General features: G+C 40.9%; 2 protein-coding genes across 4 annotated transcripts in view; both read left to right on the forward strand.

Moving 5' to 3' along the window:
- The window catches only part of LOC105224889 (ankyrin-3), a 610,175-nt gene that overhangs the window by 474,516 nt on the left and 113,014 nt on the right, over window positions 1-22,645 (forward strand). The window lies entirely within an intron of this gene.
- LOC125779552 (uncharacterized) lies at window positions 968-21,213 on the forward strand. Its single transcript, XM_049460915.1, has 2 exons — window positions 968-6,684; window positions 7,205-21,213. The coding sequence occupies exons 1-2, from the start codon at window positions 6,032-6,034 to the stop codon at window positions 7,920-7,922; spliced, it is 1,371 nt and encodes a 456-aa protein (XP_049316872.1). The 5' UTR covers window positions 968-6,031; the 3' UTR covers window positions 7,923-21,213.

Genomic DNA, 22,645 nt, shown 5'->3' on the forward strand with positions numbered 1-22,645 from the left:
AAGGACGTAAACAGTGAATGCCATGATTAATAAGACACCAATGGCTGAGAAACCTGTAACGTGGCCATAATGGATTGATCGCTGCAGGTGATTGATCCTTTGAACATTCTCTAGATTCACATGGTGAAGGTAAGAAGCGCTTAATATTTCTGTGTGCTGCGTCAAGTTGATTGTAGAAGCCCATGGAGTTTCAGGTTTTAGAGGCAATGTAGAATTTTCGTTATAAAAAGTCGTACCATTAATCTTTACGTTGTTTTTGAAGACCACGAGGTATGTTCCGTTGACCGTAATAGGGACCTCATTATTTTCCTCGATGACAGCCAATTGGTCATTGATGACAACAAGGCCGTCACTTATCGGTGAAATTGGTGTGAGGTTGTTAAATGTTGTACTGCAATTAGCGGTGTTGCGAGTCAGTAGTTGCAGAGCGCATGATGTAGTCGGAGATGGTAAGCAAAACGTTGGTGTTGTGTCGCTGCAGTTCTTTACGGCTACGGTATGGTTATAACACTTGGCTAAGATGGATTCTTCTAGGTGCAGGATTTGGTGGCCATGAGCTACCGGTAAAATAGTAATTTTCTTACATCTAAACATAGGAATCGGATATCTTATTAAAAAGTAAATTATGTTATTATACTGTAATATCTTAATTCTAGCTACTGCCATAACATCGGCCACGGTAAGGTCAGTGAAGTGCTCGTCTCCTGTTATGAAATTTATTTCGTTACTGTCTAAGAGAATGGGACTTAAGACCCCGATTTTGGCGAAAGTGACAGCTGTTATAATGTTATTTAATTCTGTAATAATTGCTCTGTTTCTAGCCAGTAGTATGTTATAAAGGTGACCGGTGTTTATTTCTCTTTCTTTTGTTAATTTCAGGATTTTATTTACTGTAATGGTAAGGTTATTGATTTCTTTCTGTACTTGAGTGTTTATGGTAAACTGTCTGTCCTGCGAGTTAATTAGCTGTTCTTCTGTGCTCATTAATCTATTGAAGTCGTCATGGTCAGGAGTTCCAGCAATGTATTTCAGGACTGTCCCTAGGGCATTCAGGCTTCTCGCCTGTCTGTGGTGAGCGTTTATCATTTGTATCAGTCGACTTATCTGGTTTATGTCCGCGTCTAGTAACTTCCTCATATGTGACTGAGGAAAGTGGTCTGTGGCATTAATTGTCTCGTCTCTCAGTAATTCGTAAAGTGTCAAGTTGGTAACATGCTTGATGTGTCCTGAATTTTCCCAAATTACAAGGTCCTCACCGACCACCGGAATGTACCTTGCATTGGTATAGTCGATTAACCTTCCTGTCGTTACCGATATTGATATGGCCAAAATTATGAAAATCCTAAAAACATATATGAAATTTTTTGTTAATTGTTTATCATTAGAAACGCCTAGGTTCTAGATTAAGTTTAACGAAGGTTGTCCTTATGGACCCTTCTCCCTTTTATTAAAACTGTTGTACCCATGTCTTTTTCCACCTCTTCCTCAGTATAAAGAGGCGTAAGCTTATTGCCTAGTCTCCTGTTATTTTTAACAAGTACTTTTTCTCCAACAGGGAACTCCCTATCCTGCCTGTTCTTATTATGAGTTGTTAGTTCTCTTTCCTGTGCGTTTCTTAAGCGGCATGGTATTTGGTTGTCATCTTTAATTGAACGAAATACGGTAAGGGGCTTCATCCCCGTTACTGTGTGAATGGACCTGTTATACTCAATCGTAGCTAAAAGGACAATTTCCTCAACATCATCAAGATTTTTGTCAAGTTTAAGGCATCGTGCTATTTCCATTAGTGTGCTATGAAATCGCTCCACCTGACCATTTGATGTACTATGTAGTGGTGGAGCATTCGCAATGTCGATATTGAAGTGATTCTTTAATGTAGCTTTGATGCTGTGTGAATTCAGCGACTTCTCATTGTCGCAATAAACTATTCGAGTACCGAAAAACATGTTGAGTAACTGAAGGAGCTGTGGTTTGACATCTACTATCGTTCTTGATTTCAACGACTGTACTATCGCAAATTTTGAAAACTTGTCGATGCACGTCAAGAAGAACTTGGACCCGGTAGAAAATATGTCAATGTGAAGAATTTCTCCACAATATGTTGGTATGGGCGTTTGAGCAATAAGCTGCTTCTTTGGGTGCCGATCATACTTCGCCCGCGAGCAAGTTCGACAATTTCCCACAAATTGTTTTAATCGCCTTTTTCTCGGTAAGAAATGATATGCCTTGTCTTTTTTCCAAAAATTATAAAAGTTTTTCTTTGAGGTTCTGTACCTACCTCCACAATAATCTGGTTGCGGAAGCAATTTACCGGTTTTTCCGATCTTTCAATTGTATGGGTTGATGATTCCTCGCTATGAATTGTCTCGATGCTCGTGTTATCTAAAGCATTTATATGTTGCCTAGATAGAGCGTCTGCCACCACATTTTCCTTTCCTGGTTTGTAGATTAGCTTTGCGTTGCATTCGTCTATGAAGGCTTTCCATCTTTTAATTTTCGAATTAGGATTCCCATCCGAAACCGCAAAGGTCAGCGGCTGGTGGTCAGTATAAACATTAAGTTTTGTTACGCCGTACAGGTAGTTTCTAAGAGCTTTCAATGCCCATACAATAGCTAACAATTCCCTTTCATTGGTAGAGTAATGCTCCTCGCTCCCGGACAGAGTGCGAGAAATCATGGTAATCGGTTTACCCTCCTGAGAGAGGACGGCGCCTATAGCATGAGCCGACGCGTCAGTAGTTAGGTCGAATTGTTTGTTAAAATCTGGATACGTCAGGGTTACATCCTCTGACGCTAAAATTTCTTTAATTGTTTCGAAGGTCTTTTTCTGTTCGTCCGTCAAATCAATTCTGATTTTTTTTGATTGGGACGCAGTAACTCGACCGTATTCGCCTCTCATGATGCTCGACAATGGTTTTGATATTCTAGCGAAATCCCTTATAAAACATCTATAATAACCCGCTAGACCTAGGAATGATCTGAGTCCCCTTAGAGTGGTGGGCTCAGGGAAACTTCGTATTGTGTCGACTTTGTCTGGACACGTTTTTATTCCTCCTTGTGAAACTAAGAACCCCAGGTATTCGACCTCAGTCCTAAAAAATTTGGATTTTTCAACTGACACTCTCATGTTGACCCTAAATAATTCATTTAAAATTGATTCTATATCTTTCAGATGCTGCTGTTTGTCTTCCGAAAAAATAATAACATCGTCTACATAGACAAAACAGCTTTTCCCAATATGCTCTCTTAATACGTCGTCTATGGCGCGTTGAAAGATGCTCGGCGCGTTTTTTAATCCAAAAGGTAACCGGCAAAATTCATACTTGCCATTCTTGACAGAGAAAGCTGTTTTTTCCCTATCACGCTCCAATAGTTTAATCTGATGGAAACCAGATTTTAAGTCCAAAGTGGTGAAGTATTTACTACCACCCAAATTGGAAAGAATTCCTGTTATGTCGGGAATTGGGTATTTATCACCGATAGTTTTTTCATTGAGTTTCCGAAAATCTATAACTAATCTCTGCTTCGCCTGTCCGTTTTCGTCTACCCCCTTTTTCTTTACCACCCATATAGGGTTGTTAAAGGGTGATCTTGATGGCCGGATAACTCCATTTGCTAACAAATCCTTGATTTCTTTGTCCACGAAATCCGCTACACTCAGTGGGTACGGGTATAATCTTGAGTTGCGAATTGTTGCTATCACCTTTGTATTGTACGGTAGTGCCTCATTGGGGTCAGCAAAAACCCTATTCATCCTTTTGATCATTCTAGAAAAATCTTCCCTAACGTCTGTTGGTACTAGATTTGTTTGAAGCCTAAGATGGCTTACGTCATGACTGGAAATGAAGAAGATTTCCTCCTCACCAAAATCATGATTTATTGTATTCGATTTAAGGTCAATGTTCGCATGGACCCTGTTTAGTATGTCGAGCCCAATCACGCCATCAAATGATGTTAAGTCCGGTAAGATGAAAAATTCTGCCACTACGCCAAATATTTTCATGTAGCATTTTTCCATGATAGAAGTAACCCCGTGAATAGATTTTACAGAGAATGTGTCCCTGAAATGTTGTGTCCTTAAAGCCGGTGTTGGTTTCATATAACTCCTCGACGCACCAGTATCGATAAGGAGTTTCACTTCTTTCCCTCCTAGGAACTTTGAAATCCAGGGTAGGAGGGACCTTCCCCTAAAAAATTAAGTTGATCTAAACTTACGTCATCCGCCGCTTGTTCGGCTTCTGCACCGTACAATGATTCACTCTGTAGCTCAACTTCCTCCTCCAGATGATTAACACGTTGGATCTGTGGTCCTGTGTAACGTCCAGAATTTGCTGGACGTTTTTGTTGATAGCCCTGTTGCATTCTATTACTGTTTCCTTGATAGGCACCTCGGTCTCTGTCAAACGATTGGTGTTTAAATTTCGATAAGGATGGATCAACGTCCATTGGTTCCGCTCTGACTAGTCTGTCGTTGTCACGTCCGTTATTTACCCTTTGATTTTCCGTAAAATGAGGTGCATGTCCGGGTTTGTACTGCCTATTACTATAGTAGTGTGGGCTCTTATGAGCTGAGGGTGGATCATAAGTGTTTGTCCTAAGGTTGTTCTGGCTTGAAATTATATTATTATTTTTTTTAATGTGGTTGCCCTCGACGTTCCTGGCAGCAAAATTGGCCGCGAACGCATACCGCTCATGGTTTGAGTCTACCTCCTGTGCTAAAGCAAGAGCAGACGGAAGGTCAGACGGCCGTGAGGCGAAAAGAATGTCGCATAAGGGCTTCCTTAAGCCGGAAATGAAAACTCTTAGGGCATCTGCCCTATATTTCTCGTTTATAATTTCTGCCACGCTACTCTCGTAAGACATTATAGTCTTATTAGCTAGTAACGTTAGCTTCTTTTCTACCTCATCGTAGAATTCCAGACAGGACCTAGAACCCTGTCTTAAGGTAGATAATTCCTGCTCTTATTATTTTGTTCCTCAAAATGATAACTGCTTGGTAGTGTCGTTCACTGCCATCGTACCTTTTGAACAGTTCATAAGCGTTATGCGCCGCCTCGCGCCATGACACATATGTGCCTATGTGACCATGAAATTCTGGAAGTGATTTGATAGCATCAAGCGTTATGTCACATGTCACTAGTGGATTTACAGATACCTTTAGATATTTTTCTACCTTTGGCCTGCTGCCTGTCACCTGGTTTTGGATTGCTCCTAACTTCCTATCGAACTCCAACCTTTGTGCTGCCAAAGCACTTCTAACTTCCGCCTTAATTAACTCGGTTATTTGTTCCGTGTTCATATTTGCTTTCTGACTTCCTAACTTTAAATTTCTAAAAAGGTCTTCCAGACCTTCACTCATTAATTTTTGTTCTGTCACTTTCCTTTATTTTATTCACAATTATTGCTATATTTATTCCAGGAAACGAGCATCTCACTTACCCTTCCATTGGATTTGAATAGATTAAAATTAGGTTCAGGTTCTTCCGGTTAATTGATCGGGCCAAAGGTTGTCTCTTCTTTAAGTCCACGCTGAGTCCAAGTAGTTGATTGTTGTCGATTTTAAGTGAGCCAACTGTCGTAGTTACACGAGTCGAGTTAAGAACTTTATATTTTTCTATTAAACTTTTCACTCGCGAGCCCCACGTTGGGCGCCAATTATTCAAATGTATTATTCAATTTGAAGTTATTTTATTTGCCGTCATCACGGCTTAGTTGTCAAGTATAAAGTGCCATTTAAATTATTCCTAACTTAGCTCAAGCCACCAACCCGCATCGCGTTGTAGCTCCTCTGCTGACGTTTTGCTGACCTTGCGCCTCGTGCATGGTGTTTGTTTACTTAGATGTCTGGCCAATGTTCTCACGCAAAATGTGCTGACTTAGCGACATGTGCAGAGTGGTAGGCTCTTATTACGACGGGAATTAGGGTGTGTCGTTTCTTCGCGATAACTTATACATCCTCCCAGTTACATGTTGCCCTACAGGATATCAGTTTGGTACTAGGCGACTTTAACGCGCAAATGATCGTAGGAGGATGGAGCTGGCAGAACAGATTGACGATTCGACGTTCTGCACAATGTATGACGAAGCCGCCACCAGAGTTATGGGCACCAGCAATAGCTCGCCAGATATTACCATTGCTGGCGGTGGTCTGATAAACAGCATAACCTGGCGACCTATGCTAACTCTCGCATCAAACTATCTGCCCATAATTATCTCGATCGAAAAGCCTCCCGATTTTGTTTCTGTGGACATCCGCACCTTCATTAACTTTAACAAAGCTAATTGGGTCGGCTTCACAGAATTCACTGAGAGCACCTTCAACGCTCTACCTATTCCTACGGACGTTGTCGTTGGCAAACGTCGCTTCGGCAAGGTGATCGCAGCAGCTACCGCTCGCTTCATACCGGCTGGAAGAATAGCGGAAATCCGCCCCAATTTCCCAGCCGAAGTAGCCGTTTTAGCTAACGAGCGCGATACCTTAAGCCATGCCGATCCCGCGGATCCCCGAATAAGGGATCTTAATTTGGAGATTCGGCGTTTGGTAAACTACCATAAGCGGCCGAAATGGATAGATCACCTGAAGTCGTCCTGCAACCTCTCCATCGGTGTGAGTAAGCTTTGGGCTACTGTCAAAGCTTTGTCTAACCCGAAGAGACATGACGACCGAGTTGAAGTTCAATTCAATGGCCATGCCTCTTCGGACCCGAAGAAGTGCGCGAGCTATTTTAGCCGGCAGTTTGCACTGGACCCTTCGGTAGACAAAGTTAAACGATGTGTTAACCGACGGCTGCGCAAAATGCCAAACGACCGCGCGCCACTAACTTTCACCGATGAGGAGGTTCACAGTGTCATCAACAAGGCAAAATCTTCCAAATCCATTGACCCTGGTGGAATCAACATGCTAATGCTAAAGCTTCTAGGCTCGACGGGAGTAAGATATCTCAGCAAGGTCCTCAACCTGTCGCTGACCACTCTTCAAAATACCCGATGTGTTGAAAATCGGAAGAGTGGTCCCACTTCTGAAACCTGGGAAACCCGCCAACAAAGGGGAATCTTATCGACCGATAACTCTCCTCTCCCCAGTAGTGAAGACACTTGAGGCCTTGCTACTCCCGACTTTCACTCACCACCTGAGCCTAGCCAGCCACCAGCATGGATTCCGAAAAGTGCACAGCACCACCTTAGCACTTCGCGTCATAAACGCTCAGATAGCTCGTGGCCTCAACCAGAAACCACCCTGCGAAAGAACGATACTCGTGTCGTTGGACCTGTCAAAAGCTTTTGACACGGTCAACCACTCAACGCTATTGGAGGACATTGAAAAAACTACGCTCCCTCCAGGGCTAAAGTGGTGGACCATGAACTATCTGAACGGTCGACAGTCATCCGTACTATTTCGAGGTGTAAAATCTAAACTGAGAAGAATTAAACAGGGGGTTCCGCAGGGTGGTGTCCTCTCCCCGCTACTGTTTAACTTCTATATCTCGAAACTCCCGCAACCACCAGAGGGGGTTTCCATTCCATCGTACGCTGATGACTCCACGATATTGATATCGGGCAATGGAATCGATGGCATGTGTTCGAAGGTAAACAACTTCCTCGCCGACCTTCCTCGTTTCCTCACTGCACGGAACCTCACACTTTCCCCCACCAAATCCACAGCGACCATATTTACGAAATGGACGAAGGAGTATAGACTTGAACTTAAGATTGCAGTCGATGGCGTCAAAATTCCGACTGTCAATAACCCTCAGATTTTAGGCGTAACCTTCGATAGTCTATGCTCCTTCTCTCCCCATACGACCGCGATTATCGCCAAGGTACAGAGCCGCAACAAAATCCTGAAGTCGCTAGTTGTTGGCAACTTACAAGGCAATCTGCCGGCCGGTCCTCAACTACGTCGCACCAATATGGTCGCCTGAATGCAGTGGAACGCAGATGAAGAAGCTACATACTTGTCAGAAATCACCCCTGCTGCCACCTGCTTGGAGCGGAACCGCCTCCTAGGAACATCAAGAGGTCTTTCCTTAATTACGTTGACGACATCGAACAATACGCCGACCGGATTTCGGACGCAACTACCGCCAAACACTGACCGCCATTCATAGCGGAGCTATCAACGCCTTCCCTGACTCCCTTCCAGTGACTGGCGTTCTTGGAGTCAAATCACCGCCAATTGCAGACGAAGAGCTCGAGTTGCCGCGAGAAACGAGAATGACCCTTGCGCAGCTTCGTTCTGGATATTGTAGCAGATTGAACTTCGTCCAGAATAGACCCCGACATATCTAACATATGTCCTGCGTACAATGAGTCTCCACATGACACTGCCTACCGCTTTGCTTGCCACGCCCGCCAACCCCACTCATCTGACACCCTTTTCCCTTTGGTCCGACGCCGTCGAAACAGCATGTTTCTTGCGCCTCTCGTTAGATGACGTCGACGACAACTTGGATAATCCTTACCATCCTAACGGGGATTGAATAACCGTTAAAACAACAACACCAACAAAAATTAAAATCATTATACATATCTAGAATATGGGTATTGTAGGTGGCGATTTTATATACTTTTATTATTATTAAAACGACACATAATAATAATATGTTTAGAGATTCAATTATGTAACTCACCTACTACTCCCAATCATAAGGAGTAAAGTCACACGGAAGTTATATGTTTATTAAATGGGCACTACAGGAAGTTTTCGCTCAATTTTATCCATTTTGGGCACAAAGATACATTGTTATGAGTAAAACACACTGTTTCATTTTCATTGATATAGCTCACATGTTGACCAATATGTACAGTACAAGGTCACCTGGAAGTTGGATAAACGTTGTGTTAGGTATATGGGAGCTACGGGATATAGTGATATTTTTGACACATAGACATACCATGGTCAGGAAAGGATTATTCCAGAATATATTTGCGGTAAGAAGTAAAGTATAGGTACTTAAATTCAAAGGTGGTTGTTTGATTCCGTCCATTTTCGCACTGTTACCGTGTTAAGATCATTATATATGAGCTATACAAGTAAGGGTTCGAGTGCAACCGAAAATTTTATACTTTTAAAGATTGTAAGAATCAAAGCCAGGGAAATACTTTAAGCTGTAAATCATCAACCAGAGGATCGGAATCCAAGCAATTATATATTATATATATTTAACTCCTACCCTGACCGACATATTCGACATAAGAACTCTGCCGCTACAACAACAACAACATAAGGTGTCTTCGGGTATTTGGAGAGTGGTTAGCGGCGGGTTGAAGACCTTGGTGGGGTAGCTAAATCCCGTCGAGCCTAGATGTTTTAGTATAAGCAACCATCAGGTCATTGACTCCATTAGGGCCAATGGATTCGGCGATTTCGCTTTGTTGATGACATTCTGAGCCTCCTCATCGGTGAAAGTTAGTGGTGCGCAGTCTTTTGGCATTTTGCGTAGCCGTCGGTTAACACATCGTTTAGCTTTGTCTGCCGAAGGGTGCAGTGTAAACTGCCGGCTAAAATAGTTCGCGCTCTTTTTCGGGTCCGAAAATGCATGACCATTGAACTGAACTTAAACTCGGTCATCATGTCTCTTCGTATTAGACAAAACCTTGGCAGTAGACCAAAACTTACTCTCACCGGTGGAGAGGTTGCAGGAATTAAGGTCTATCTATTTTGTCCGCTTATGTTGATTTATCAATCACCGAATCTCCAAATTGAGATCACTTATTCGGGGATCCCCAGGATCGGCATGGCGTAAGGTTTCGCGCTTATGTGCTTAAACAACTACTTCGGCTAGGAATATAGGACAGAGTTCCGCAATCTTACAGCCGGGCTGGAACGAGCGGTAGTTGCTACGATCACCTTGCGGAATTGACGTTCGCCATCGAATACTTTGGTAGGAATGGGTAAAGCGTTGAATGTGTTCTCAGCAAATTCTGTGAAGCTGACCTAATTAGCTTTGTTAAAGTTAACGAAAGTACGGCTGTCCACAGAAACAAAATCGGGAGGTTTCTCGATAGAGATAATTATGGGCAGGTGGTCTGATGCGAGAGTTAGCATAGGTCGCCAGGTTACACTATTTACCCGACCACCACTAGCAATGGTAATAACGGTCGAGAGCTATTACAGGTGCCCGTAATTCTGGTGGGAAACCTTGGTCGATGTGCAGAATTTTTTGACAGGCAGGATGTCGTTTGACGGTGGCAACATGGGGCCACATAACTTGTGGTCCACTCCCTGTGTGTCTTAAAGCCTGAGCAGGTCTTAAGATGGCTACATCCATTGTATGTATTACACCTGACCGAGGTAAAGTTTTGAATGGATCCTTTTAGCGCGAACGCAGCAGAAAAATTCCTCCGGGCCACGGTTGGACTCAATACTAGCACGAGTCAAGAGGATACGGAGCAACCCTGCTGCAAGGTGTTGCTCAAGCGACGACAAATTTAAATTAATATTCACCGATTTAAACGGGGTTAGATCACCGAAATAACAGCCCTTGGCCGGATAAAACCTCGCCCAATTCCGGGGTGGGAGGAAGTGATTGACCTCACGCTATCAACAGACACAGGCAGTCTCGTTGTTGATAGCTCGAGGGTATGCGATGAGCCTTCCATGTCGGATCACTCCTGGATACTCTTCAGCATCCGCGAGAAGTACAGTGCGCCTCTCAAATACCGGAACCCTAGAAGAACGGCATGAGGAAAATTTACCAGTATAGCAACAAAATGCCTTGAAAAGGGAGGCAATAAGAGTATCAGAAATCCTGAGGAACTAGATTCAGAAGTAGAGAAGTTGGAAAAAATCTTAACCACAACTTTCAATAAATCAGCATCGCTAACAGTTTTGAAAAAGAGAAAGTCTCTTCCTTGGTGGAACAGTGAGCTCAAGAATTTGAGGACACAACTAAGGAAAGCTTTCAATGAGAGTTCTAGAACCAAAATATGGCAGCCATATAAAGATATTATGAAAAGATACAAAAAAGCAGTCAGGAAAGCTAAAAAAACTCATGGCGATCTTTCTGCACATCGAGAGAAAGTTGCAGAGAAACCGCAAGGCTGAGTAAAATGCTATCCAAAGACAATGTAATACTGCCTATATTAGGACGGAGGGAAATGATTGAACCTCCTCGGCAAAAAAGTCTCTGGAGGTACTTATTACAACGCACTTCCCCGGGAGTCAGCAAACACCTTTAACGAGGGTTCAACCAGAACCACCGCCGAACGTAGCTGACTATTGAAGCCAAATAAATAGTAGACAAACGAAAAATCAAATATGCCATAAAAAGTTTTGCACCATTTAAATCGGCAGGTCCTGACGGGATTATGCCCATAATGCTGCAAAAACTGGTAGAACCAATGGTGCAAAGGCTTGAAAATATATACAAAGGTAGCATTCAACTATCTTACATCCCAAGAAGGTGAAAAAAAAGTAAAGTTGTGTTCCTTCCAAAACCAGGCAGAAGAACACACAAGGATGCCAAGGATATTAGACCTATAAGCCTTGCCTGCATTATGCTGAAAGTACTGGAAAGGCTAATAGATCTACATGTAAGAACAATAATGGCGGAGAAGTTATCGAAGTCCCAACATGCGTACATAAAGGGCAGATCAACCGAAACTGCCCTTCACGAGGTGATAAGTATAATTGAAAAATCACTGCACCACAAAGAATACACCATGGCTGCTTTTTTAGACATAGAGGGCGCCTCCAATAACATAGAAGTAAATGCGATAATTAATTCTCTGGCGCATGGTGGCATAGATGACACTGTGTGCAGATGGATACTACCGATGTTTGAGAATAGGAAGATTATAGCTTCAAACGGCGCTGCAACACAAACAAGTTATGTGAGTAGAGGGACGCCTCAATGGGGGGTCCTCTCTCTGCTTCTATGGGTTGTAGCGCTGAACGAAATACTCCTTTAACTAAACGGTAGAGGAGTGAAAGCAGTAGCGTATGCAGACGATATAGTGTTGTTGGTATTAGGCATGTATCCTTCAACAGTCAGCGAGATTATGGAAAGAGCTCTACGAAGGTTAAACCTATGGGCTAAGAACAATGAACTAAGAGTTAACCCTAACAAAACAGAATTAATGCTATTCACAAGCAGAACCAAAAACCTCAGTTTCAATTTCCGGTACTAAACGGTACAACACTCACTCTATCCCCCACAGCTAAATACTTAGCGTAGAGATTGACACCAAACTGTCCTGGAAAATAAATATAAAAAAAAAGAATAAATAAAGCATACATGGCCTACTATACTTGCTAGAGAATCGTCAGCAAGAATTGGGGTCTCAAACCTAGTATAATCATGTGGATGTATACGGCTGTCATAAGACCTATACTTACATATGGAGCTCTGGTATGGTGGCCAGCGCTAAAAAAACATTGCAACATTAAAAAATTAATTGGTATACAAAGAGCAGCTTGTGCAGGTATTACTGGTGCAATGAGGTCATGTCCGCCTGATGCGCTCAATGTGATCCTGCATCAACTACCAATGGACATTTTTATTCATAAAACAGCAGCTATTGCGGCGATAAGAATAAAAGAATTGGGAGGTTGGAATCAGCAGAACTACGGACATAGTGTTATCCTCCCAACATTCTCCCAAACCTGGACTTCAATAGACATTTCCAGGTGAGGATACCATATAGACGAGAATGGAGAAGAGTTTCAATAGTAGAGGAGGATACCACCTCAGTCTATACCGACGGGTCCAAAATGGGCTGCGGAGTAGGCCCGAGGGTATTCTCCGCTGATCTAGGCATATCTCCCTCTATACGTCTACCGAACCCGGCTAGCATCTTCCAAGCAGAAGTACTAGGCATAGAAAAAGCCTGCGAAGCTCTATTAGGAAATCCCGGGAATATAAATAAAGCAACTATATTTACGGATAGCCAGGCGGCGCTCCTGGCCTTGTCTTCACCCACAACAAATTCCAGCGTAGTTCAGAACTGCAAGAGAGCACTAAGCTCAATCAAAGACAAGCTCCAACTAAACTTGATCTGGGTTCCCGGCCACAGGAGCATTTTCGGTAACGAAAAAGCAGACGAGTTGGCAAAGGCAGGAGCTTTCCTCAACGAATCCGAGGCGGAGCTAATACCAACCCCGCTAAGATCGCTCAAAGGAGAGATCATTAGGCAATTTCAACAAGTTGCAAATAACAGGTGGAAAAACATTACAAAATGCGTCATAACTAAACAATTATGGCCAACATATGACAGGAAAAGAACCAACGACTTATTAAATAGGTCAAGAAAAAGTATTTACAGAGTAACAGGTACCTCAACAGGACACTGGCCAGTTGGGGAACATGCATCCAAAATGAGTTTGCCGTACAACGACATCTGCCGTGCCTGCGGAGTAGCAGGGAACAAGGAAACAATCTTCCAGTTTCTCTGCGAATGCCCAGCTCTAGCACATATCCGATATTAAACACTTGGAATCCATCAAGCGCTAAAACTTGAATGGATTTTCACTAAAAGCATATCGGACATAAGTAGTTTCTTCGAAACCTTAAAATGGTTTGAGAGAGAAAGTGAAACGTAATAGCAGATACAGAAGGTTCTACGAACAGTGTATTAAAATGGCACATCAAGTGCTAATTGAGCCCGATAGGGCTGCACTCCTACCTACCTACCTACCGATGCGTAGAACCCGGTGTTGTGTGAATATAATGATTTTTGAACTTCCAAATGACTTTATACCGCTTATATCGGCTAAGATGTGAGTTATCCCTGGCTTTAAACCTTGCAACTTCTAAGAGTTTGAAATGTGTGATCCGTGGTCCGGAGTTTCGGGTTTAAAATGGGTATGGATAAAGAATATTAGATATTACTTTTTCAAATTAAGAAAGTATAGAATGTGGTGAACACGGACGATAGGACAAAATCGAATCGACGGTAAATTATCAGGAAGAACTAGATAGTTTAATTCATAGTTGGAGAATGTACGAGTAGCAAAGTTTTGTTACGGGGTTAGGAGGGTTTCAGAGATACAAAAAAAGGTATATTTACGTTTTTTTTAATGTAAACAATCATATTGTATATGTATTTCAAAAATATAATATGATATATCAAAGTTACATATTTGAACAATGTCTCCTGAAATTTTTATATAGAAATGTTGAAAATTCAGCCGTTGAGCCCTCATCTCCCTGGGTGACAGCATAACTTATTATTGGTTCATCTAATATTAAAAAATCAAATATATTCCATTAGGACGTATTGTATATAAATCTCGTTTCGAACAAATTTGTTTTTCAGACTTCAAATAAAAAATCGCATTTTTTGGTAAAATTTTCGCGATTTATTGGCTTAAACAAATAAGTTCTAATGAAAATAACTATATAATGTTATTTTACACAATTCGATCTAAATCGGTCAATAACTTTTCGAGAAAGCGTGTCCAGCGACTTCAAAAATGTATTACGAAAAACGCACTATACCTGCTACACCGACTTGGCCTAAAGGGCGGAACTTCCGAAGGTTGTATCTCTTAGAATTTTACTCGGATCGATTTAAAAATTTTTGAGAATATTTTTAAGATTAAAAAACAAAATTCGATTTTTTTAATTTTCTTAAAGATCTATACAACAGCTGCCGAATAGTGCAGCAGACACCCTTCTAGTTTCGAGTGTTGCCGTGTAATAAATAGTTAAAGTTGAAGTAAGAAGCTGAAAGCTAAGATAAAGCGTTAAGTTGTTGGAATTAGAAATTAAAACAAGTGTATATTCATTAAATTGGAAATTTAATTTAACAATCCAGTGATCGCCTGAAGATTGATTTAGAAGGTAACTGAATTATCGAGAAAAACATTACAATTCGTATCGGAAACGGGATTGTCAAATAGATTTCCAAGGAAATAATTATTCGCAAAAGGAGGTGGTGGTTGGCTACTAATGAAATAAATGCTGAATTCCAATCACGGTTGCGACAGGCCATGGAAGCTAAAAGCATTGGTGTCGACGAACATGTTTTTATTTTGGAGTTAAAAGAAAAGGCACCGAATAAGACCTGGTATTCATCAGAGATTGCGGACATGGGTATATTGTGGCTGAGGTTGGAGCTTTTGGTGAGCGTTTAGCAGGACCGATATCTCCAGGAAATATCACTCGCATTCTGACTAGAAACCAAGTTAAACGGCCGCTCAAATGAAACCAATCGAACCCGATGGCTGCGCAAAATGCTAAAAAACTGCGTACCACTTTCGTCGATGACGATGTTCGAAGTGTCATTAGCCCTTTCGCGCCTACTGGGGCAATATAACCCACCTGCATTCGAAATGCTATATCTTTTTTTATGAATGAAAAGAAGCTAAAATGTCACAATACAAGACTTTAATCACTACCCATTACAGACGAAGAGGTCGAGTTGCGGCGAGAAACGCGACTGACCCTTGCGCAGCTTCGTTCTGGATATTGTAGCAGATTAAAATTCTACTTGTCCATAATAGACACCGACATCGCCAACATATGTCCTGCGTGCAATGAGTCTCCGCATGACACTAGCCACCTCTTTGCGTGCCCCGCCAACCCCACCATCTGACACCTTTTACCTTTGGTCCGACCCCCTCGAAACAGCACGTTTCCTGGGCCTCCCGCTAGGTAGCGTCGACACCAACTTGGATAGTCCTTACCATCCTAACGGTGATTAGATAGCCGTTAGAACAACAAACTGGACGAAGGAGTACAGACGTAGATGAATCTAGGGGCCTTGAGCCTGCGTCTACAAATTGCTGGGAAATGTAGAATCAGGTGATCTGCAGTTTCCGGTTCCATGTCACAAACCGGCAGCTTGCACAAGAAGTCATATCATAGGCTAAGGTCGCTTTTAGTGCCGCTTGATTATCACTAAGTATAACGATATGCACACTGTCTAATAGGAAAGACTTTTGCTTGAAAGATGCTGTTTTCAAGCCGTCAGTGTATCACTGGATGATGCTGCCCTTCAGTAGTAGATCGAGTGTGGAATCACTTCAAATTTTGGGAAGTTTACCAACTTTGTAACGCCGTCTCATAGAGAAAGGTCTTACCCTAAGTTCTCTATTTGTTGATACGACGTTATCTTTCTTTTACCATTCTTCTCCGCTGCCAAGAGCAGCATAGTATGGAAGGGTAAAATTCGAACGTTCCTTGTCCTTCACATGCACCACTACTAAATATCTCACGTGTGGTGCGCAGACCGGAACAAGTAGGCAAGTGACACCAGCCAGTACAAGAATTGCGCTAGACTGATGTGACGTACTGCGAGGAACCAAGAGTTAAGAGCTATGCTTTTTTGAGGTTATATTGATCGTAGAGGTCCTTTGTTGGTCACTCGGGAGAAGAAACGAAGCAGCAGAAACATTCCTCTGGGTTGGAGTTGAACTCGCTGCCAACACGGATCAGGAGGATGCGGAGCAACCCTGCTGCTAAGAGTTGCTCCAGTGATGACAAACCTAAAACTCACCGATATTTTGCGAAACGTTCTGCTCCCTTATTATGGTATTATCAAACGGATGACGACGTCAAACACATCGACGTTGGTATGTGAGTGATTCGGGGACACATATAACCTGTATGCAAAATCCTTGTCAATTCTCCAATATCAACCCGATTGAAAACTTGTGGAGTGACCTTAGGAGCTTTGCAGCCTTTCCATTCCAAAATGAGAAGTAATTGTGGTAGAGCTTTGAGATGATACGCCATTGGAAACGCTCCTATCCATGGCGAATGGAACCAATTCCAACGTATGAAAAACCACGGTTACTAAAAATCCACCGACATAATAAGGATAACTTGAACTATTGGTTTTTATTTAGAAACAAATATTTTGCAGCCATTATTTTGACTTATGCTATTTCTTGTTTGGAAAAAATTCGGTTTTAATATTTGGAATGATAGATTTCGGCAATATTTAGGTTTAATAAGGTAAAGCAAAGATATAATTAAAACAAAGTGGCTAAGCAAAAACTTCTCACATCTGCTAGTTTCTCCATAGGTGGATGTTGAGAAGTATGTATACATTAAGAACATAATTTTTGTACAATTTATCTAGCAAATACAAAAAAATCGTTACAAAGAGTTTCCATAAAATTTGGGGTTAATGTGGGTATGGGCGGTTCTCGATATTAAAAAATGTATGCCCAAGCATATTTATAAAGTCTAATATTCTGCTGGGTGCTAGCGAAGCGAATCCAAGGGCCTTTAACCTGCGTCTGCAGACTCTTGTGCAGTCAATTAGTAGGTGTTCTGGTGTTTAAGGCTCACTGCTTCTTCAGGTTGCTGTGGCAAGTGTAAAATGCGACCAGTAGTCTTAGTTATGGTGTGGGTAGCCACTCCAGTGAAGGCTGTAGGTCCTATCATGTTGGTGGATGCTGCGGAGCGGGCGAGCTCATCAACCGTTCGTTAGCGGCTAGACCTTTGTGACCAGGCACCCAGGTCAGGTACACCTGGTTACGTTCCGCCAGGTTATTCAGCCGTCCTCTACACTCCGGTACAAGTATTTTATTTTATTGGGTGAGACTACTTTAAGTGCCGCTTGACTTAAACTTCGTGGTGAAGTTAACGCTTTTAGTTATGCTATCCGTTGGAAGAAAGGCCAATGGTATAGTACAACTTAACTCTTTAATTATCGCTTACACCATCATAGTGTACAAACACCTAGTGATCTATGGCCTGCGGCCCCAGAATTTTCCAGAGTGGAATTCAGCGTGGGACCAAGATATTAGACCATGGTGGTCATCTCTACCTCTGCTCCCAAGTATTAGGTTCCTGAGGCCGGCCAGTGACCTACCTCTCGTGAATGGGACGATGGTCGTCTACCACTACACCACCCTTTTGCAAGGTTTAAACCTCTTTGTCACAGAGAGTGTCCTTAAATCTACCTCTGGCTATAATAATGTGATCCGCGTAATTTTGACAGTGGATCCCATTGTCAGTTAGCAATACTAGTAGGTCGACCACGAAAAGACTTTGTAACACGGGGATAGCAGTCCTGGACCCGTAACACTTTGCTTGACCTCTACTCTCAGCGGGAACCTAAAGATTATATGATCCGACAATGAGGGCTCCGCTGACACCCTCCATTGTGAGAAAATTTCTTCACAGGCTCGTTACTCAAAATAATGTCGAGCACCTTTCTCTTACATAGCGTGACAAAACTGTGTTCACAACCCAAATTTTTTATAGCTAAGTTACTATTAATTATGTATTCTAAAAGGGACTCAACTAGTGTGTCGCAGTCTGTACTGGCCAATTCCCTTTGAAGGGCGTTCGCATAACGCCTGCAGTAGCTCACCAATCGACCCACAGCCTCTCGGGCGGCTGTGGATGCATCTAGGAAAATAAGCTGAGGCCAGGACGAAGTCTGCTCCTTCACTGTTCTTGGCATGTACAGCAACTAGGTCCTAGGTGAAGAAGTCAATGTTCATGACTACTAAACTAGTTCTAGGTCTCTCGCTAGAGAGATCCCAGATTACCTTATTGGCATCCGGTTTGAGGCCTCTAACCTCAACTTTATGGACCCAGACCTCGCAACCTGCTCGTTTGAAATAGACCACATGGAAGGGCGCTGGGTATGGAGTACCCCTGAATACTCCTTCCAATAGAAATCCTGGAGCGCGATGAGCTCCTCCAACTGTAACATCTTCGCCGGGTATTTAAGAGTCAGTACAGCCATTTGGATGCCTTTTAGAGCATCTGCATATTTGCGGCGTCTCTCCTCTACCCGAGGGAGTATCGGTGTGGACGATTGGCCTACGGCTGCCTTCGTGCTGTTGGCCTTCAGCTTTTTAGAACTAGGGGCTTCTGTGGCGTGATTTGCCGCTCTTCCGCTTCGCGTTTTGTCACCGGGTAGTCGAAGGCGCTGCCTTTTCGCTACCTCGCCTGGCGGTCGGAGTTACGTTAACGGGGCAGCTACCGGACGCTGTATTGGTAAAGGGGGTACGGTAAGCTGTTAGTTCTACGTTTTTATAGGGGAACTTAAAGATCTGCCACGCCAGAGCTTTATGAGCACCAGCCGGCCGGGTGTTGGGAATGCTCCGTTCGAGTACAGCAGAATTAACCTCCAGGCTGCAAATCATTCAATGGGCACGGGAGTCGCATAGTACCCTAGATTAAGCGGCTGCCCCACGACAAGGTGCCTATCATTCGCAGAGGCAATATAGTATGTTTATATTTTTTGCTTTGCCGTCATAACTTTTTACATACATAGATGCAATAAAAGAATATTTTGTTTTTTTTTTTTACAAAAGAAAGATCGCATATTCTATATTAAGAAACAATTCAATTTAATTTTTCTTCTTTTATGTAAAATTTATAAATTATAACAGAAGAGCAAAAGGTAAAAAAATCGTGCGACATAACTAATTGGACTACCACTTTGATTGTCGAAATAACCACTTCCAATGAATTAAATTACCGTTTTTCTTGGCAGAAAAAGAATTTTGCAGGTACTTAGAATTTTTAATCGTAGGTCAGACTTCGAATTATTTGCTGTAATGAGAAGGGGTGTGTTGTGAAATATATAAATATTTGCCGAATAAAGTTACTAAAAATCGTTTTAGATAAAAATTCATTACATTCAACTGAATTTAAATTACTAATTGTAAGCGAATTCACAAAAGGTGTGCGGCAAAAGGTGCTTTGCAATAAATCTCTGGAGAAATCAACTATTTCTGCTATTTTACGCAAGAACAAAGCTGAACCGTTAAAAAACTTAGACTCCTAGAGTCATTTCGTTGAAGAATGACTTGAGAATAGTGTGCGAATTTAGAAAATATATCAGCAAAAAACGTTGTTGATAGCATACAACCCGGTGTGAGTACGCGCACAGGAGAACGACGCGCCGTTGATGCTTGTCTATTTAGCTTCCGTGCTGCGAAAAAAATCGTATATTAAAAAAAAATAGACTAACAGGTTTGGAAATTCTGAAACTGCATATCAATTGGTCTGTAGAACAATTGAAGTCAGTATTGTTTTCAGATCAGTCCAAACAGGAAAACGTTTAGACCGTCGACAGTACAGGTACAGTAAAGCATGGTGGGAGTAATATAATGGCGTGGGGATGCTTTCCTGGTCAGGTAGTAGGACCTAATTACAAAATAGAAGGGAACATTGATAGGTTCCAATATAAAACTATACTCAAATGATACCCCACGCTATACAAAAAATGCAGCAGTTTCAACACGACAAAGACCCCATCCACACGTTGAAGTTGTGAAGGATAGGCTTTTAGAAACACAAGTTTATGTTATGAGATGTCCCGCCCAGTCCCCTGACATAAACCCGATTGAAAACTTATGACAAATTGTCAACAGGCAGATTAGCAGGGAACAGGTCCAAGGTAATAAAAACAAGCAGACTGATACCTTGAAACGAGCCTGGAATGGAGTAAATGACACACAAATTAGTAATTTAATTCATTTATTCCTATAAGATGTACTGAAATCATTAAAAATAGTCGCTACCCAATAAAATATTAATTTAAAACGTAATTTATTTTCATATTCATATGTCGTACTATTTTCTTACTTTTTTCCCTTCTGTTATAATTTATGAATTTTACATAAAGGTTGTAAAATTAAATTGAATTGTTTCTTTTGTAAAAAAATAATGAAGTGAAATAATGAGTTTTGTCCAACGCTGTACATATCTATAAATTGTTTGCAGTCATTTACGCACAAAAAATATACGAATTCGTTAGCTTCCATTGCTTAACATTTTTCTCATTTAACGTTAAAATACTAAATTCTGCTATTTTCGAGTCGCCGGAATTGAAACGCGCTCATCTTGTACGAGTTGGATAGCACTATTTTTACGTTCTCTGCCTCGTGACCATTCCCTGAACGACGGGTGTCTTGCAATACGTGCACCGTTCAAGGGTTTTACAAGATCAAGATAATCCTCCTATTCAGTTTAGACTAAATGCGTTAAATCACATCTTTAATTTGTCTTTTTATTGCAATATCATTATCATCCTGCACACGAACAAAAATTAACCTACGTATGTACAAGTACCTATGTATATTGGAACATTATAATTTCTTATTATATGATATTGTACAATTTTTAACATCCTGAATCCGAGGAGAAATGCACATATGTATATTAGAACTATGTTCACTTTTATACACTATGCAACACTATTGTTCTTTTTATTTTAAACAATTTTATATATTGCGCATACTAAGAGATATCTTGGATGTGCAAATAAACATATTTAATTATATTTTTAACCGCATTATTCGTTTCAGTTTAGATTTTAAAATTAAATATACATTATCTAACTGCATTTCTTTATTATGTAAAGTTATTCATTTATAACTTACATGAATTGTTTGTACTCCTCAATATTATATAGAAATGATCCAAATGCTTTTTGATGTTTTAAGCTATTAGGATATTAAATATACATACTGTAATCACAAATAATAAAATAATTTCCTTATTCTTTAATGAGAAATAAACTCCATTTTTTTTAGAATCAATAAGGTTTATTTAATTTTATCTTAATGCGAGTTGATGAACAATATTTTTAATAATAAAATGATAAGTGAGCCAATATTTAATCGCAAGTTCTGTGGTGGCATTCGTAGGATAAACCAGCGAATTCAAAAAATTCAACAGAATATTTAACTGTTTCGTCAGGATCGGTAACAATGTCGTTCGAATTGATCAATATAAAATAGCTTGTTCACGAAGCCACGCATTATATTTATAAATCCAAACCAATTATATGAAGCAATTAAACCCTTTTCGCATAATCAAATTAATTTAGTATATTTAGATTATAATTGAGAAACCTGTTTCTGCCTTCTCCACAACTGGCTACTCGATTAAAGATAAGCCGGTAATTGGATATTGCTTAATCAATACGTGTGAATATTTTTTTAAAAATATTAGTTTAACTACACATTAAAAAAGTATTAATTACAACCTAATACACAGTACACATATGTATGATTTTTGTAATACAAAGATGCCAAGTTTTAATTATTATTCTGAACAAAGGGGTTTTTGCCTGGTAGCGAGGCTGCGCTGTGACTGTAAATCATTTATAAATTATCTCGTTTATTTCTAACAAAATTCTAAACTTTAAAAATATATGTTGACTTATGCTAATTATTTCTCTACTCCATTTTTCAATTTGTACAATTGGTAACAAAATGTTTTACTTCACAGGAGCCTCAACTTCATTTTACTACATTTTAGAGTTTTGTTGAGCTTCATTTTTATGAAATCGTCACATCTAATTCGTATTTCCAGTGCATATCATATTGAAGTTTACGTAAATTCTCTAATTATCCGCGCGTTTATCACAAATTTAACATATAAAGTGCCAAATCTGTACAAACTGGATGCCAAAAAATGTAAACAACGTTATACATGTTGCACCTGGTATTGCACATTTTCCTCGAATTTTTCAGAATTTAATCGCCCCTATCAGTGTGTTGCAGCTTAGCTTAATGTTAAATACCGTTCTCTGTCTAAATTTAACATTTTCTGTTATAAGTAAGTAATGAATTTTTTTTTAATTTACGCTCGTAAGTCGGTTAACAATGAACATTTTCTGATTTTTTTTTTTACAAACCAACTTCATTGCATTTTCTTCAAAGTGATGCAGGCCATTTTTCATTTCATGCAACGGTTTAGTCAGCTATAGCGAACAC

This window comes from Bactrocera dorsalis, chromosome 6, assembly GCF_023373825.1.
Source record: "Bactrocera dorsalis isolate Fly_Bdor chromosome 6, ASM2337382v1, whole genome shotgun sequence".
Lineage (NCBI taxonomy): Eukaryota > Metazoa > Arthropoda > Insecta > Diptera > Tephritidae > Bactrocera > Bactrocera dorsalis.